Source organism: Gadus macrocephalus, chromosome 4 (assembly GCF_031168955.1).
Source record: "Gadus macrocephalus chromosome 4, ASM3116895v1".
Lineage (NCBI taxonomy): Eukaryota > Metazoa > Chordata > Actinopteri > Gadiformes > Gadidae > Gadus > Gadus macrocephalus.
The window spans coordinates 12,915,899-12,933,728 of NC_082385.1; the positions used below are offsets into that span (position 1 = coordinate 12,915,899).

The 17,830-nt window shown below is 43.9% G+C and overlaps 1 protein-coding gene across 9 annotated transcripts in view; it reads right to left on the bottom strand.

The window, feature by feature from the left end:
- Nucleotides 1-17,830, bottom strand: part of mast4 (microtubule associated serine/threonine kinase family member 4) — a 69,781-nt gene that overhangs the window by 41,348 nt on the left and 10,603 nt on the right. For 7 of the 9 annotated variants that reach the window (XM_060050356.1, XM_060050353.1, XM_060050351.1 and 4 more), the window contains exons 2-4: nt 14,503-14,656; nt 12,437-12,555; nt 2,431-2,462 (exon numbers count right to left, since the gene is read on the bottom strand). In XM_060050356.1, the coding sequence (XP_059906339.1) occupies nt 2,431-2,462; nt 12,437-12,555; nt 14,503-14,656 (305 nt within the window). Of the gene's footprint in view, nt 1-2,430; nt 2,463-5,775; nt 6,011-12,436; nt 12,556-14,502; nt 14,657-17,830 lie in introns of those variants that run through there. The other 2 variants (XM_060050359.1, XM_060050357.1) reach the window with 1 other exon arrangement.

The window sequence follows — 17,830 nt, forward strand, 5'->3', positions numbered from 1 at the left end:
GTATTACAAAAATAATCAAAAATATTGGAATACTTAAATGGAATGTATACACTAGATAGTAAGCTTCTTAGGGAACAAATAGGAAATGAGCTGAATCGTACCAAATGGAATTGAAACAGGACAGCAGCCCACTACCTTACTCTTGGCACCTATTCACTGCTCAGAACCTCATCGCTGTACCATAAGAAGTCGAGATGGTTGAAAGTGTGAAACTAGGGCAAAGCGGATAAAGTGAGAGAGACACAGAGAGAAACAGAGACAGATAGAGGGATATGGCGCATTTCATTTATATTCCTTCAATTGAATATATTCCTATTCCTTTATTGAAGGAAATGTCGCGCAAAAGTTTGCCGCCCTTCTTGGACGTCCTACATTGTTGCTCTTTGTTCATCGTGCACGTTCTTCTCTTTCCTTGGATTTATTACCAGGGTACACTGAGTAGGGCTGCTATGAGGTCAGGATGTTTACGTAGCTGGCGCGGCTATCACAATACGGCTTAAACCCTGCCCTGCCATAAGGGTACTGTCGGCGATGGAAACACAAGCCGTAACTGAGCTGGGCTATACCACACCCTCGCAACTGGGCTGAGGCGTGCTGGGTCTGAAGCGTACCCACCGGTGGAAAAGGGTCAGAGACAGCGAGAGAGAGAAAAACAGATGGAGAGAGACGGAGCTAAAAATACATAAAGACAGCGATAGAGAAAGAGAGACAGAAAGAGAGACAAATAAAGACTGAGACAGAAAGAGAGACAGAGAGAGAAAACGAGAAACAGAAAGAGCCAGACAGAGAGGGACACAGATAGGAGTGAGAGAGAGAGAGAGAGAGAGAGAGAGAGAGAGAGAGAGAGAGAGAGAGAGAGAGAGAGAGAGAGAGAGAGCGTGAGAACGGTGGATAGGGAGCAGGTCAGCCAAGAGGCCCCTCGGTGACTAGGTGCCAAGCGGCGGAGATCGGCCCTAGTTCTTGACACCACCCAGCCGTCACACAGGGCTGAGAGCAGTCTGCTGCTCGCTAATTTGTTTTTTTTGTTATTGGCGAGCACGACCGATGAAGTGCCACTTGGCAAAGTAAGAACAATGGTGATAAAAGTACTAGGTTTGTATAATGCCCTTCCTAATAACCCTTCCTTCCTACTTCTTAATTCCAGTTAGGAAGTGTGGGTCAGACCCACACTTCCTGACTGGAATTAGGAGTTTTGGTCATTGTTGGTCATTAATCGTGAAAATATTTATCATCATTGGGAGGCATTGTTGTGTTGGAAACTGCAACAGTGTTGAAACGGAAACAGTGTTTCTGATGACAGTGGCAAAACAAAGTTTGATTTTACAGTACTCATTTTGGTCCTCTCAACATCTCAGAAAATCCATGATTCTTTCTGGTGCACATGGACACGGCTTGTAAACGTATTATTACTAGTTGAGTCTACCATGAACCCTGGTACATCAGAGTAGCCGACCCCTATTTAGAGTTGTGAGCGACAACTGTGTTCGTCCAAAACCGTCGTCTCTGTGTAAAGGTCTTTAATGAGATTTGCTGCCGTGAACACCTTGGCCGATGTCATTAGCCTGCAGGTATTAACTGGGTCAAGCATCAAGCGATGACCCACTGCTTTGTTCCATGCATGCTTTCTAAAACATCTTCAAAACCTGACACACTTTCACACTAATGTCTTCTTGATTCATCCGGCTTATGTCATCTTAAGAGCAGCATTGGTTATTATTTCCTCGTAGAAATGTTCTTGAAGACTGACCACAAGTAGCGACGGATCCTAGTGGCACGACTTCAGCATCCCACGAGAGGTCACAACAACCTTAAAGGGGTTTGATTGTTGGTACGTCAGGCCTTCAAAGCACGACGCCTGCAAGATTTCCTTGAAAAGGGGCGCAGGGAGGCCGCGGTAACATGGTCAGCTCTGGACTTCAGTGATTGCGTTACGCTTCGATGACAATGCTGGTGGTGTCAACAAACGGCCAGCGGGTTAACGGGTCTGCATGTGGGGGTGACCTTGTTCCCAGTTGTTCTCCACTCACGTCCAGAACAGGGGGCTTAAAATGAGCGAGAGAGAGGGGGGGCGGGAATTCCGGGCAGTTTCCGGAGTGGGCGATACCCCTTTCCGTATTTGTTTCCGTTGTCCGTACATTTCGGAAAGTTTATAGTCAACTTCTTTGTCCAAAACAATTTTTTTTTTATTCTTATTGTCCAGTTGTTATTCTGTCCTCTCCAGGGACTGTTTGCTGGCGTGGACAGCTGATAGGATGCAAGAGAAAGGAAATTGCATTGCGGTCGACCGGGATTACCCCAACGTTCATGGCCCTCTCCCAGCCCTCGTGTGGGAGGGACAGCCTTGGCGGAAGGACAGCTTTACCCACAGTGTTAGAAAGAGTGTAGAAACCAAAACCAGCCAACAGGTGCACGACAACCGGAGGTACTTACAGACTGCCTCTTCGTGGAAGACTCAGCTCTTTCTGTGAATGAAAAGAAAAACAAGAGAAAACATGAACTGAACAGCCACAACTGAATCAACTGCCAACCTTTTAGACATTTAGGACAAGACTGGCCTTGGGTGTGGCCCCTCGGTTCTTTGTCTGAAAATCGGTTGCTAAAATGTGATGAATGGTCTGTATTCATTCTTTTTGTCAGCAGAAATGTTAATATTTGGCCTCTCCTTTAATATAAACAGGCTCAAGGGTGGTGTGTGTGTGTGTGTATCCTTGGGAGACTTGCCTTCAGTTTATGCAGTGCTAATTATCAAGGCTGAAACGCTTCTAATGAACCACAGGGAGGGAACATGGCCTACAAACACTAGAGACACACTGGACTAAAATAACGTATATTTTCAGAATGAACTGATAAACTAATACATTTTGTAAATATAACTGATATATAGCTAGCTTTATAACCTTCTGTTGATGTACATTTAACACCATTTATCAATGTCAAATAATAGGTGGTTTAAAATAAAATGAGAAGATTACATATTTATGTAATATCTATAATGCGTAGGAAACATAAGGTCAGTTGAACTGAATTAAGCGTTTAATGACTGTTACTCAGTCTGGTAGTGAACACTGCCCTCTCCTGTAATCCCCTCATATGTTTCCCCTACCACAAGCCCCTCATTCCCAGCAGTGTTTCTGCCATTTAGATCAGTTCTGTCTTCGTGGTTCATTCCTGGGTCTTGGAGGAGCCATAACAAACTTCATAGAGTCAATATAAAAAAATAATAATAATTGGAATAGTACAACACTGAAGGCATTTAAGTTAGGGTTAAACCTCGATCAGGTTTTGAGGGGGCAGTCATAGAAATGTGTTCATATTTGGTTTTCCTGACATTTCAACATCAAAAGCATGCTTGAAATGACAGAGTTGGGCGAGTTGGAGAACTTCAAACACCTCAATTTCCGTGCCAAACTAAAGTTCATACAGTTATTATCACAATAACCCCCAACCCTATTCCTATTCCTTCTTTCAACTGACTTTTCATCACACTTCCAGCTCCACTTGAGGGTTTTGTATTTGACATGCCAAATTAAATGTGTCTCTTTTGATCTACGGGATCCATTGGAACAATTGGCAGCGCCATCGTTCTATTGTTATTAAAAAGTCATTGTTGGGCGACAACAAGAAAGAGCAAGCAGACAATGCACATCTGCAGGGGTCACAATTTTACGCACAAGAGCTGTTATATTTCCTCATTTTGTCGCCTCTGTACAACACTTGAAGTCTACATCTGCTGCTCTTCTGCTTGGAGTCTTTATGAACTGTGTTGGCCAATATAACCTTCTCCAAGGTGCAATGCAAACCCTCTTCCTTCGGTCGGCTCTCTTTATAATGCAATCTTTCCATTGATGGAGAAGCTATTTGCATTCAGACACTAGATATAAAGCGGTCTGGAAAAAGGACACTCAAATTTCAAGGATAAGCGTTTATGACGAGGCTATGCTAAACAAGGATCGGCATAGTCAAAACATGAATTCAAAAGAAAAGAAAGACTAATTCAAAAGCAAACGCTATTGAGGTGAAATAAGCTGCCCTTGTCCTCCACCAGAGGAGGCTAACGCGCACGCTAAGCTAGCCAGGTTCTTCCTTCTCAATCGAGACGATGGTTATGTAAAGGCTTTCTATTGAGCATCTCCTGAAATACTTTAAGGCAGAGAACCAGCCAGTGTTCAAAGCCTCTGCAAGGCTCAGGATGGCCTTATGCCGCACACGCACACACACACACACACACACACACACACACACACACACACACACACACACACACACACACACACACACACACACACACACACACACACACACAGACTTTGTTGACAAGTTATCATTTTATAATTAATTCATTATATAATTGTTTCTGGGAATTGTTTGCTCTCGCTGAGAGAAACTGATTTCCCTCTTCTTCTTTATCCACTTTTAAAGAAGGCAGACTCTGTTCTGTTGCCAGACTTGTATACTCTTCAAAATTGCTTACCATTTGCTTTAAAGATATATAATTTAGGGGTATTGTTAGGTGCAAAAACACACAACTAAATATCAAATACATGATTACTTTGATACAATGAAAAAAAGAAGAAGAAAATAACTAAATTAATTTCTTCCATTTTAGCTGAACATATACAAATGTAGATTTGCTCAATGCAAAATCCTAGAGGCTGATAAAAAGAAGAAGATATTTGACATGTATTTAGACCTTGGATGAAGCAGTAGAATGAAGTGTGGCATCACTGCGTAGCGTTCATTTCTCCATCTGTCAGACCCTCATATAACAGGGGGATGGTGAAGCACATGTTATTAACAAGAAGGTGATAAATGTGATGCAATCACTACAGAGACTGGCAAGGTAGCCGTCAAGTCTGCCAACTCGCTTTGATAGGAGTCGAACGATGTGATTGCCGAACGTCTAGATCAAGGTAACAATGTATACCAACCAACATATTGTGTTCATTTTACATCCAAATTTAATAACAAGGATTTTTGAAAACAACGTTCACAAGCCAATCAAAATCGAAAGATTAAAATCAATTGAACCCTCTTAAAGTTTAAAACTGATGAATTTAACGCAGATGCCAAGAATGTTTTTCAAAAATAGAATGCTCCTTTCAATAAAGATCAAATTCTTTGGTAATTTGACCTACAGTATCCTTCCCGCTAAATTGTGCTATATGTTAACCAACAGCTAGGATCACTCTGCTGCCACTATATGACCCAGACAGAGTCCCCTTCACATCCAGACATAGGAGCAACACCACAACCTGTTCCTGCACACATTATTTCAGAAATGTGTTCTCAAATAATATGTATAAATATACATATGTATATTGTGTATAGAATAGTTTAGAATAAAATCATGTTTTGAGTAGACATTCAGTTCCTATACGATAGGTAATCAACAAAATAATCAAAAGTTACTCCATGCAAACACCATCATACACAATCATCCATTCACTGTATTTCACTGAAAGTCCCATAATCTGCATCACAGTCGGGGTTCCCAACTTCATTCCTCCGGCGCGTATGAACGCACGCTACACATGTGCAACACGCACACACACGGCCACTGCAGCTCCCCCCCCTCCCCGCTCACTCACAAGTGTCCCCCCACCCCCCCGTCCACAGGCACGCCGCAAACTACCGTTTCCCAAGCACAAAGCACCTACTGTTTTACCGCATGACTTTCAAGCCTCACTCCACACAGCGGAACAAGCTCTGCAGCTCCAGGGATTGACGTGAGAAAAGACAAGACGCATTCAGGTTTTTCCCTCTCCCTCTCCCTACCTGTAGCCCTCTCCTCCTCAGGATGCTCGACTCGTCCATCGGAGAGTGAGGGAGACTGCGCGACTCCTCACCGGCGTCTGGCTACACCACGCCGCTCTTCCTACAGCCTACAGATCTCCCGTCTCACCGATCGCACGCGTCTCCCTTCTCCGGGCTACATCGCAGCTCAGCGGCTGCTTCTAAAAACACCTCCACCCTGAACTTCTGTGATTGGAGGACGGCAGTCAGCTGATGCTTTTTTTTTTTTCGTTGCTGCCTTGTCTCACTCCTCTACCAACTTCCCAGGAGGGAGAGCAGAGCAGAGCAGAGGAGAGGGGAGGGGAGGGGGAGAGAGAGAGACTGAGACCGAGACCGAGACCGAGACCGAGAGAGAGAGAGAGTCATAGAGAGAGGGAGGGAGAATGACGAGAATGAGTGGAGAGGAGGGACATGGGGAGGAGAGAGTTGAGAGATGAGGTAGAGAGAGGGTGAGCGAGACTGTAAAATAGAGAGAGAGCAAAGGGTGAGAGAGATGGGGAGGATATTGAAGAGGGGGGGAAGCCAGAAAGAGTGCGAGAGCGAGAGAGCGAGAGGAGGGTGAGTGAGAGAGAGAAAGTGAGAGAGAGCGAGATCAACCTGGGTAACGACTCCGAAAGAGAGATGAGGGGGGGTTCTCCCCGAAGAATAGAAAGAATAGCGACGCCTGCAACAGAAGGGTGGGCAGCCCCTGGAAGCGGATATCCTCGCCTGAGCATTGTTCTGCCTGAACCTATACAGAGACCCCCGGCATCCTGCAGCCGGAGGGGACTTCAATGGTGGCGGTACAGGGCCGTGAGCCACTTTGCATGGCTGGAAACCAGAGTGCACATCTGAAGGTCAGGGGGTGAGAGACCCACTCGACCAACGCCATGCAGGGCAGCCGAAGCCCTACCGGAGAGTGAAAGAGGAAGGGAGGCATCTGCCAAAGTGGGAATTGGGTGAAACTCTGAAGTGTGTTGTAAGCAAAACGTCAACTCGGGCAGATAAATGCACGTGTGAATCGGCCTCTCGGCTCCTAAGAACACAGTGGCGCCGTGATAAATGGGATCAGCGGGCGGAACCGGTTTGACGTCCTACTGTACGTTTACGGTAACTCATTTAGACTAGATTTTGTTTTCCTCTGAAGCAGCGGTCGTTTCAGGAACTGTTGCGTGATATTCCCAACCGGACGGTACCTCCCAAGATAACTAAGAGTTTGAGTTGTACTTGGAAGAACAGAGTCATTTTTATTATTATTATTCTGATTATTATTAATACAATTTATTCATCGTTGACTTTCCCCCCTAGAACTGTGTATCACTGTCGCTCAATCGCCCTTTCCTGCAGTCAAACACTCCGCGTTACTCTTCCTTCAAGTCATTCCAAAGGGCCACCACTAACTTCACACTACCGCTAGTTCACAAGCCGTTTCCATTTGTGGGTCTTTCTCCAACCCCCCCCCCCCGCCCATCCATTCTCTATTCCCTTCTCCGACATTCATTTTCATTCAGTGGTGGAAGTTGTGCTCTGTGAATATTAAGTGGTCCCCCCTCCTTTCCCTCTATTCAACCTCATCTCCAGCCAAGCTCAAATGATTTCTGTTACCCAAGCTGTGGTCGGGAATAGCAGCGATCCACCCCACTGGCAGGGGAGCAGGAAAATAGATGGGCTGGTGAGGGGGGACTGCAAGGTCAGACAGGTGACCACTACAGCCCGTCTCTAGCTAGAGTACAGCACTACACCAAACCCCTCGGTGTGTGTCGTTTTGTGGCGTGTGTGTTTGAGTGTGTGTGTCGTGGTGTGTGTGTGTGTGTGTGTGTGTGTGTGTGTGTGTTTGAGTGTGTGTGTTTGAGAGTGTGTGTGTGTGTGTGTGTGTGTGTGTGTGTGTGTGTGTGTGTGTGTGTGTGTGTGTGTGTGTGTGTGTGTGTGTGTGTGTGTGTGTGTATGTATCTGTGTGTGTGTGTTTCATTTTGTGGTGGGTCTGTGTCGTTTTGTAGTGTGTGGTATCGTTTTTTTGGTGTGTGTGGTGTCGTTTTGTGGTGTGAGGTGTCGTTTTGTGTATGTGTATATGTCGTTTTGTGTATGTGTCGTTTTGTGCATGTGTATTCCTGCTTGAGACGAAAGTGGGAATACTTGGCCAATCAGGCTGGGTTTTATCCTGAATATGTTTAGCAGAACCTCAGTGGAGTTTGAGGATTAAACTTGTGTTTGTGTTCCCAAGGATGGTCTGGGGCATTGTCTTGTTCAAGCATCCTGTTGAACGCACCACACTCAACCCTCTGGGTGATTCTGCTATTCCGCCTATATAAAAAAAAACAATAACAACAGAGAATCGAAATAGGAAGACAACTCGCCGAAGAGGCGTGTGAACACACTGACCTCACTGCAGTGTGACACCTACATCCACATGGGGGAGAACTAGCAGACAGCTGTTTAATACCAGCAAGGCTCCTGGCTCATAGATTTCAAGCTAGATCACTGGACTTATTTTTCTTTTCAACACAATTGGATGAATTCAGCGATATGGATTCCAGATTATAAATAGTGCAATCCGCAGATTGCTCTGGCCTCGAGCCCGCTGAAAGCACCTTCATGTTACAATGATCGGACCAATCGGCGCTAGGGGGAGGGATTTAAGTTATTGATGGACAAGGAGCGCCGCAGTTCGCAGAGTCTCCAAAGCGATGCCGGGGCCTGAGGAAAGCCTAGAAACAGACGGGGGCATAAAACCCGTTTTATCTGAGATAGACTCAATACGTTGATGGCGAAAGATCAACACATATTTGCACAGAATGGCCGGCATTTATCAGGGGATAATAGTCTTTTGCTTCACTATTTCCAACTGGATTCAGCAGGAGCGAAGAGAGGAACAGCGTCACCCTGATTGGTTGGAGTTCTCTGGACAAGTCGAGGCCTCGCCCATATGTGGAAACCAATGGCTGCCCAGCCAAGGCCAGACTGATAGTCATTGGGAAACTTTAATATCTGGAGGGTCTCTTAGAGGCTATTGCTGACTGGTTCCAGCCCCTGAAACTCTAGCCCCATTCACGCCGAAAAGCGACCGTTGCTAGACAAAAAGTGGCCAGGGATTCACCTGGTTAGAACCAGGGAAGGTCAGCTCAGAGCCGTGGGTCGCTCGGAAGTCAGTATCTCTACAATTCAGTGGGGACCAGGATCTCATTGAATTAGTGGAAACTGAAAGGAATGATAACATAAAAGGAGGAAACGACCCAAGGAGACAATGAATGACGTGATGCTATCCATCACATCTTCTTCCAATAGATTATTTGTTTCTTTGGTTAAGGTCATCATTTGCCACCATACAGTGAGTGGCTGACTTACTCTACACACAAGGCACACGCTGTTCAGACAACATTGTGTCCAACAGAGCTATCAGAAAAGGACATCACTGCTTTCAAAGGAGGAATTAGGAGACAGGGAGGACACAACATACGGATTATGGCTTATCTCTACATCATGCCAGGAGCAAAAGTATTGATCTTCTGTCAAAGGGCATTTTGGTATGCGGGAGAACACACACACACACACACACACACACACACACACACACACACACACACACACACACACACACACACACACACACACACACACACACACACACACACACACACACACACACACACACACACTTTACATTCGATGCTTGGACAAGGAATCAATGCACAATATTCAGAAATCCCATTTCAGTCCATTTTCCTGGTTTCATTTTTAACATTTTGAGATAGAATGTACCTAGTAATAAATTGCATTTTCTTGCATAGGTCTTTATATAAGCAATACATTTGAATACATCTCAATTATCTTATAAGCACACAAGGTTATTTCCCCTGGTTTAAGGAGAGTATAGAAGGTTATTTTAAAAATACTTTCTTTTCACAGTATCATTATAAGAAGTAGCATATTTTCCCTTGAGGAAAAAAACTAAACTAAACTGAATCAATGGCAGAGTGCATCTTCTGAAGTGAAGTGTTTGTCCTTCCCAAGGTCAAACTATCCCTCCTCTCGCACGAAGACTTGTCGATACTGCCCTCGACGCCACTTCAATCCTCGTGGATAACATCTGGATGCGCGTGTGTGCGTGTGTGTGTCTGTGGCGGTGGTGACATCAGTGATTCTACTCAAGTCCACACTGGTCTCCTGAGCCGTGGTCACGTCATTAGCTCATGGCCGCTGGGCCAAAAGGGGCACGCGGCAAGAGATTGAGACGCAGGGCCATTCCTCACACACCGTCGGTGTGGTGGAGCGTACGGTCGAAGATGGGGTAGCAACTACTCCGCAAATCACTGCAACGTTTACACACACTAATCACGCATTCGTTGAGTTTCGCCATTGTGGATGAAAAGAGCACGGATGTGTGCGTTTTATTTATTGACCGTTCACATTGATCGGCTGCAAATCAGGCTTCTTCCATAGGGAATGAGGTTTTAGTTGTTGTTATTTTTTTGGTCGGTATCTACAGACAATCTGGGGGCCCCTGGGAGCCACAACAATGACATCACCCCTGAGATAAGAGATTTTAATGAAATCCCTTCAAACCTTTGTTTTGTGTCTCCCGACTGTGCAAAAAAAAAATCAATAATAATAAAAACTGTGTTCTGCCCTAAAGTATGACTTCCAGGAATGGGGCAGAAAAACAGCTAGTAGACCATGGCAGCCCTGTGAAAGTCTCCTTTTAGATTTAGTTCCAAAGATATACATTTTCCACTAAAGGGGTTCAAGCGTTTGTGATGGAATATGGTGCCCTTTATCATCCAACTCTATGGCTTTTATGGCATTGAAGATTTAGTGACGTAATGTTTTTTAAGCATTTAATTTAACCGTATTTTTCCCTACTTTTCCCCCCACATGGTTTATTCTTCACATTTTCAGAAAGTTAGAGTATCATTACCATTAGTTCTATGGTGTTAGTTTTAGTAATGACCTTGTGGGGGGGGGGTAGCTCCTGCCTGTAGACCAGGAGACATGAGGCTTAGCGGCAGGTGATGTCATTTACTAATCACCCGTCTCCCCCTAAATCCACGCAGCAGCCGGACTAACAGGGAGATAGATCCATGGGCCAGCAGTCCACCCGTCCACCAGGAACCAAGGCCACAGAGCCGGCCCACAGCCCGTCGGTCATCAGGCTCTAGTAAACGCTTCCTCTCGGGCTGCCCATCGTCGAACACCACTAAGACTCTTTAACCACCCTATTAAATAAGATGCAGTCTTTTACTCCCTGAAACTGGGTTCAATATGTGGAGAATAAGAGCACCACACCAGAGCATTCCTCTATTCTGGGGTAATAATGGTTTTATTTTAAAAAGGGGGCACAGCATGCATGTGGAGAGACATACACACACTAGTTGATCGTTCTAAACTGGGAAGCGATCCATGCAAAGCATGTTTGCGCATACTTGGGGAAATATATTACAGTTCTATTTCGCAGAATTATCTTTCACATTGTTGACATTTAGGTAACCATGTATAATGTTGTCATAATTGTCTATATCAATGTGTTTCAAACAAGTTATTAAATACACTTCCCGTCTTTAATGTTCCATTATGACAGCATAACCGGAACATAAATTCCATATTCAAATAAATGTTTCATAATGTAATGATGAATTATGAAACATTCCCGCCTACATATCTTTAAATTCTTGGCTTCGGTTATCATTTTCCATTTCCACGTTATGACTGAAATGCTTTAGCGCCATCTGCTGGATAGGTACCACAAATAAATAAATGTGAAGACCATTTATTTATAAATGGTCTTCATATGTAGAGGTACAATTTATTAAAATATATATTATACTATATTGATACATACTTAAGTCTGGTCTCTATAATGGATGCAGTTGTGACTGGGGACATTTCAGAAACACCTAAATACGTTCAGGAAGAATAAGTGGAATATTTATAAATGTTTCAATGGGATTGTCGTGCACAAACTCAGACCCCTCCCTGACTTTGTGCTTTGTTGGGGGGGGGGAATTATCCAGCATGTGCAATACTTGATCTTCAAAGACATTTCAGCAGAAAACATCAGTGCCAAGGTATTATTTTTTTAAGAGATAACTCTCTGATTCCCAAGAAGTCATGCAAAAAGCTTGCAAAAGTTTTTTTGTAGGTTAAGGTGTTACTCGGTAGAACAAATATCTTGTGGATCTAGTTTGAGAATCAGTAGTCGATATCAGAGCCTGAGAAAACGGCAGCAGTGCTTTGATGTCCACAGATCTGGGGCAGGACCCCTGCACACTGCACCTCCTCTCCTCCGTCTACCGCACTAGTTCAGAGTTCGGGTCAGAGCAGGTCAGAGGAGTCGTATAACAGGAAGCCTACATTTCAGGTAACCACACACTCACTAGCACACACTCACACACTCACAACAACACCATAAAAAATCCCTAGCGGTGTCTTCTTCAAAAAGGACACTGCGGAACGACGCGTGTGCATGGTTCATAATAGAAGACATAACCCAAGCAATGGGTTGCGTTCGATGAATCGAACACAATGCGAGTGTTATTTCTGTACTTCTGCAGTACTAATTCACCACAGTGCTCTTTTCCTTACTCCTGCAGTGCCGACAACACTATGTGAAGGTCATTTCTGCTACTTTGCAGTACTGTCACCACACGACGTGTACTCCTGCCGTACTGACCAGTGTGGAGGAGGTCAGGGAGGGGTCCGACTTGCCCAGGGTCTGGGAGCGGATCCGGACCAGGTTGGAGAGGTCGGCGCTGGGCTGCTGGGGGTTGGCGTAGGGCAGCAGGTACTTCCCTGTGGGTCCACAACACAAGATGGTTATATTGTTAACAATGTCAAAGGGTCCATATATAAGTGTTAAGACATTGTAAATGAATATAATTATGTGTCAAATGTGTACTACATGTGTAAATCAAATTCCTCCCATGAGACAGTTCTTTTTTCATAATGTCAAGTAAATATATGTCAAATATACATTTTAAATAATAATATATATTGCCGTAAGCATTCATTTATTTTACGTCATAATTTACTTTATTTTTAGTCTTCCCAATTCTTTCTGTATAACTGTATTTATTTATGACAACTCTCAAAATAATGCAAAACTCCCATTTGACAGCTTATTAAATAATTAAAAACATATCATTATATGGTGGCGGCAGAGGTGGAAATACTAAGTAAAGCCCATTGAGAAAAACATGTCCAAGCAGAGTTTAACAAAACTGTGGTCACAGCAAGCCAGTGGCTATGAGAGATGGACTGGAGTGGATTTCTGTCAGGATAGATGTTAAAAACAGAAACATTGATATTGGCTTTAGAAGCTAGGTGGCAGCAGGATCTTAAATTACAAATTGATAGCATCCATCTGCTGCAAGTGACGACCTTCTGCGTACACATTTCACATAAATCAGGCGCATTTCAATAATATCACAATCAATCATATTCAAAATATTATGACTTTGATAGTACGGAAAAGCCTCAAAGGTAAGCGGTAGTTCTGCAGATCCTCCTCCCTGAATGAAAATTATTTCTAGGTGGCAGACCTGAGAAGCACACTGCATGTATACATTACCGCTTCCTGTGGAAAGAGACACCAAGAGAAGCCGGATGAGTCACAACTCATCTCGCGTCTCTCGCTGTCAATTTAATTTGAGCAGAAGGGCTGAGCAGAGGAAGAGGAAGAGGAAGACTTGCCCAACAACTCGACAGCTCTGAGTTGGTGACTGTCTGTCTGTCTGTATTGACTGGAGGTTGGAGACTATTTTGAGCTTGCAGCTATCTGGGCTAGGCTAGCGTTCATCCTCCCGTCTTCTGCTACTCTTAAGTGTGTAAAAAACGTCCCATTAAGGATTTAATATAATTTAAAAAAAAAAAAAAAAAAAAAAAAAAAAAAAGAAGTGTTCTGTTTAGGAGTTCTAAGTTAGCCATGAATATTTTATAAGTTCAGTATAAAACCTGGGGTCAAAACCCTTTATTTTTAATATAGACCAAATCAAAAGAGAAACTTGTTTTATAGCTGCCAGAAGAGAGCAAATGTTTTTGATTGGCCCACATAAGTAAAGTCAACGCTCTATATCAGTCCAAAGTCCTCCACATGAACCAGTCAAGGAAACACTAACAGGGATTTATCAGCTGATAAAATCTAGCAGCCTTGGAGGTATACTTTTAACATCCTTAATCATGACAAATAAAAAACAAGTTACCAATTGCTTGTTCACCCCCTCTACTTGATAATGCAATGTGAAGAATCTTGTGAGGACGACTTGTACTGTTACTTTATGCAGTTAGATTTGGAACCTCTTCATTATTAAAAAAAATCATCTTTAAAAGTAGTAAGAACTTCCATAATGTTATAAATCAGGGCCTAAAATATACACCTGCCTCGAACCAACGGCGTATAACTTGGACCAATAGGCAGGTAAAGAAAAGGCAGGGTAACATATGAAAACCAAGGCTAGATCAATCCCCTCTGGCAGGTAAAAAAACTAAACTCTAAAAGTTCAATCTTGACCCAGGTCATAAGTGCATTCATTTCAGCTGTTCAGGAAGACCAAGATAAAAATGACTCTAGAACATGCTAACTGTATACCTTTTAACCAGTAGGTAATTTAAAAAAAAAGGGTCAAAGATCAAGCTTCAACACATGCGTGGATCCTGTTTCCCCCGGCGCCCTTTCACCCAGATCCCCCCCCCAGAGGTAGGCAGCCCCTGCGGCCCCTGATACGGTGTGCTGGCGGGTACCTGTGAGAGCTCCGCCGAGGCTGCCCCTCCTGAAGTAGCGGCCGTCCTCGCTGAGCTGCCTCTTCAGCTTGAGGGAGAGGCTGGAGGCCACGCTCAGCTCCGGGTTGCTGGTCTTCCTGAACAGCGCCGCCGGAGGGTACAGGACGTTGTCCGACTGGAGGAGAGAGGAGAGCACAACAGGGCTGTTCAATAAAGGCAGAGGTGGGAGGCAAACAAAGGACGTTTAGCGTGGTGATACCGTACTTATGTACAGGTTTCAGGTATGTGTATTTTACTTGGGTATTAATTTTTTAAGACTTTTTTACTTTTTCTCCCTACATTTTACACAAATATCTGAACTCATTACATTTTCAAAACAGGTTACTTTAGTTTTAAAGCATTTGAGGGCATCATCGATTTTTATTGCACGCCTTGCCAATATCAGGATAGAAAAGACGAAAATGATGTAAAAGACAGAGACGTGGGGAGATTTCACCACCGAGAGATGGGGTCTATGGGAGAACTAGTAGCGCAGCGAGTGAGGAATGATGAAAGTGAACCAGCAGACATTGCTGACGGAGCAGATTCAGAGCAGCAACAAGACATTCCCCACCCATGGCCTGATTTAAGAGAAATGTTTCAAGTTGTCAGCTCTGGCAATGGCAAATGCGTTGTGTTTTGAGCCAACCTAAAAAGTCTTTGGTAGTCCTGTAAAGATGAGGGCAATTCTAACAAAAAAGTTTAAGGCTTTATCAGACAAGAAGTGTGTTCTGGATTTGATCATAATGTTTTGACTTCTGTTGCTGACATTGTAAACTGGTTTGCACATTGGAGTTATGGTTCATTATTTTCAGTTTAATAAAAAACGAAAAATATAATTAATAAATCCCAAATAATTTTGAATGTTTCACAACGGTTAAATCGTATAAAGATGTATTCAAATCATATTTTACAACCAGAACACAAAATATCCAGAAAGAGAACAGAAAAAGCGTCAATGGCGTCAGTACGGTGAACAAAGGCCAGGCGAATATTAATCAGACCTCAAGAGTCAACACAGCCGCCTCAGAGCCGACCACAAGGAGCGGTGGATCACATGCACGTCATTGCTCCGTGGTTCAATCATGGTTCTTGTAGCGTTTCATTCTAGTAATCGTTTCAGAAACATGTCAATGTTGTAATCTATTTTAGAAGCTGTTTGACACATGTTCTACCAGTGGGCCGGAATCCGCCCGGTCCTCCGTGCGAGGCCTACACCACAGAGTCCCAGATCAGGTCACAGATAACAGTGTTCAGCCTTCCATCTGAAGGCCAATGGCAACAGACTCTGAATCTCATGAATCTGGAGGGGAACACGATGAGAATCCCCTGGCGCTGAAACACTACAAAAGGCCCCCGTTTTTCCACGAGGGTTTAAAATCAATCCCTCTCTGCCAGCACAGTGTGGGGCCGGCTGTCTTCAGGAAGTATCTGTTGGCTGGACTGTGCCGACCGGTATAGGCCGGAGTTTGTTGTGATGACTTTTGGTTGTGATGTCACAAAGGGTTGAATGTTTGAACTTCCTTGTAATGGCTCGTCAACATGACACCTGGTTCAAACTCTCTCCCTCTGTGACATCACTATGTGGGAGTGTCCATCTTCTGTCAGGAGTTAGATCCATTGGACTGCATCCACTGCAATAGGCCGGTGTATGTTGTGATGATGAGTTTGAGTTGTGAAGTCACAAAGAGACGGTTTTTGAAATGCCTCGTCACAGCTCGTCAACATGACACCTGCCAGGGTGTCCTTTAAAACCTTGAAACAGAAAACCAAATGGTTGTTCTACTTGCTGACAAACACAGCCGTCGAAGCAGCAGTCACCCTTGTGCCGCTTGGTACGTTTGACACAGATTTATTTATTCAGCTCAGGCGCTGTGGGAATATGTAAATACAGGGTGCTCGGTGAAACCAGGTCGTGGTTCCGCTGCTAGAGCACATCCAGCAGTGGTTTCGACAAAAGGAACCCTGCCCAAGGTCATGTGGTACACCGTGTTTAAAAACTGGCTTGTGATATACCTTACGCAACACAAGGGTTATTTAAAAACCTTCATCGCAAAAACAAAGCAGACGCCACGGGCCCCAACACAGCACCAGACGTGTAGGGGAAAAAAAGCAAAATAACAACAGTGTAGTGAAACACTCGTGACATCTTTTGTGGGAAAAAGATGCAAAACTACGACCACACAACAATGAACTTGGTATATAATCCAGCAGCCATTTATCCAGAATAATACCCTGCTGTCCCTGGAGGACGACAGACTTCCCAGAAGCTGGAGGAATAAAATAACAATGCCCAGAACGGCTCAGAGAAAACAAATAGACGGCTTAGAGACAGAGGGAGACAGAGAGAGACCAACACTGTACAAAGGAGGGAAACACCCTACATTATACAATGCGATGATTCATAATTTAGGGGAAAACGGTGTGCAGGGGTTCTACACACAAACAGGAGAGAACCACTAGACTCTGCAGCAGAACTAAAACGGGAGACTTGGATGGAAAGTCATATTTCCCAGGTGTGTGATACATATACCAGGACTCTGTTCCATGTGGCAAGTGGCAAGTTAAGGCCGTTGCAGATTTGTATACCTATGAAAAACCCAGCAGGAGTTTTACTTTGCTTTGGGTTAACAACAGCGCTCATGATAATTTAGGTTCCAAAGAATGGATGGTACTTTGTTATGGCTTGACGATTATGCATGTCATGAAGATACCCTTGATAGGGTAGGAGGAAGGTAACTTCTCAGCCATACCCTTGCAGAGAGACCGATTCATGTTTAGATTATATATATTGTGGGGATAGAGAAAGGGATTTTTGATGGGGTTGTGCAAATATTTTGGTAAATTGGGATGCAAAGGCTGGAAAGGATTGACAGTCGTTTCTAACTTTCATTCAGAGAATCTTTAATGTTGAAACAAAGATTAAATGAAAGCAAGTTTAAAGGGTGCAGGAAGAAAAACGATGAAAGCAAAAGTTAGGTCCAAAATAACAGAACAGGAGTCTCTAAAAACATAGGATAAGGCCCTCGGCTATCTTCCACTGAACATAGAAGAAGGTGGAAAGCTGCTTCGTCAGCATTTGTTTATGGCCTTGCTGCTTATAATGAAACTATCTATCCAAAAACAATGTGGAGCATTCTGTACCGTTTCTTCTTCTATGGCTCTTTAAGCCCTACATGCTAATGAACTGAAAGTACAGCATAATAATGCATCAATAGTCTTGACCAATAACGTCCCCATACATCCTCCCATCGGTACGAATGCCAGGAAGTGGTCGAGTGAAGTTTGTCCCCCCTCATGAGCAATGGTT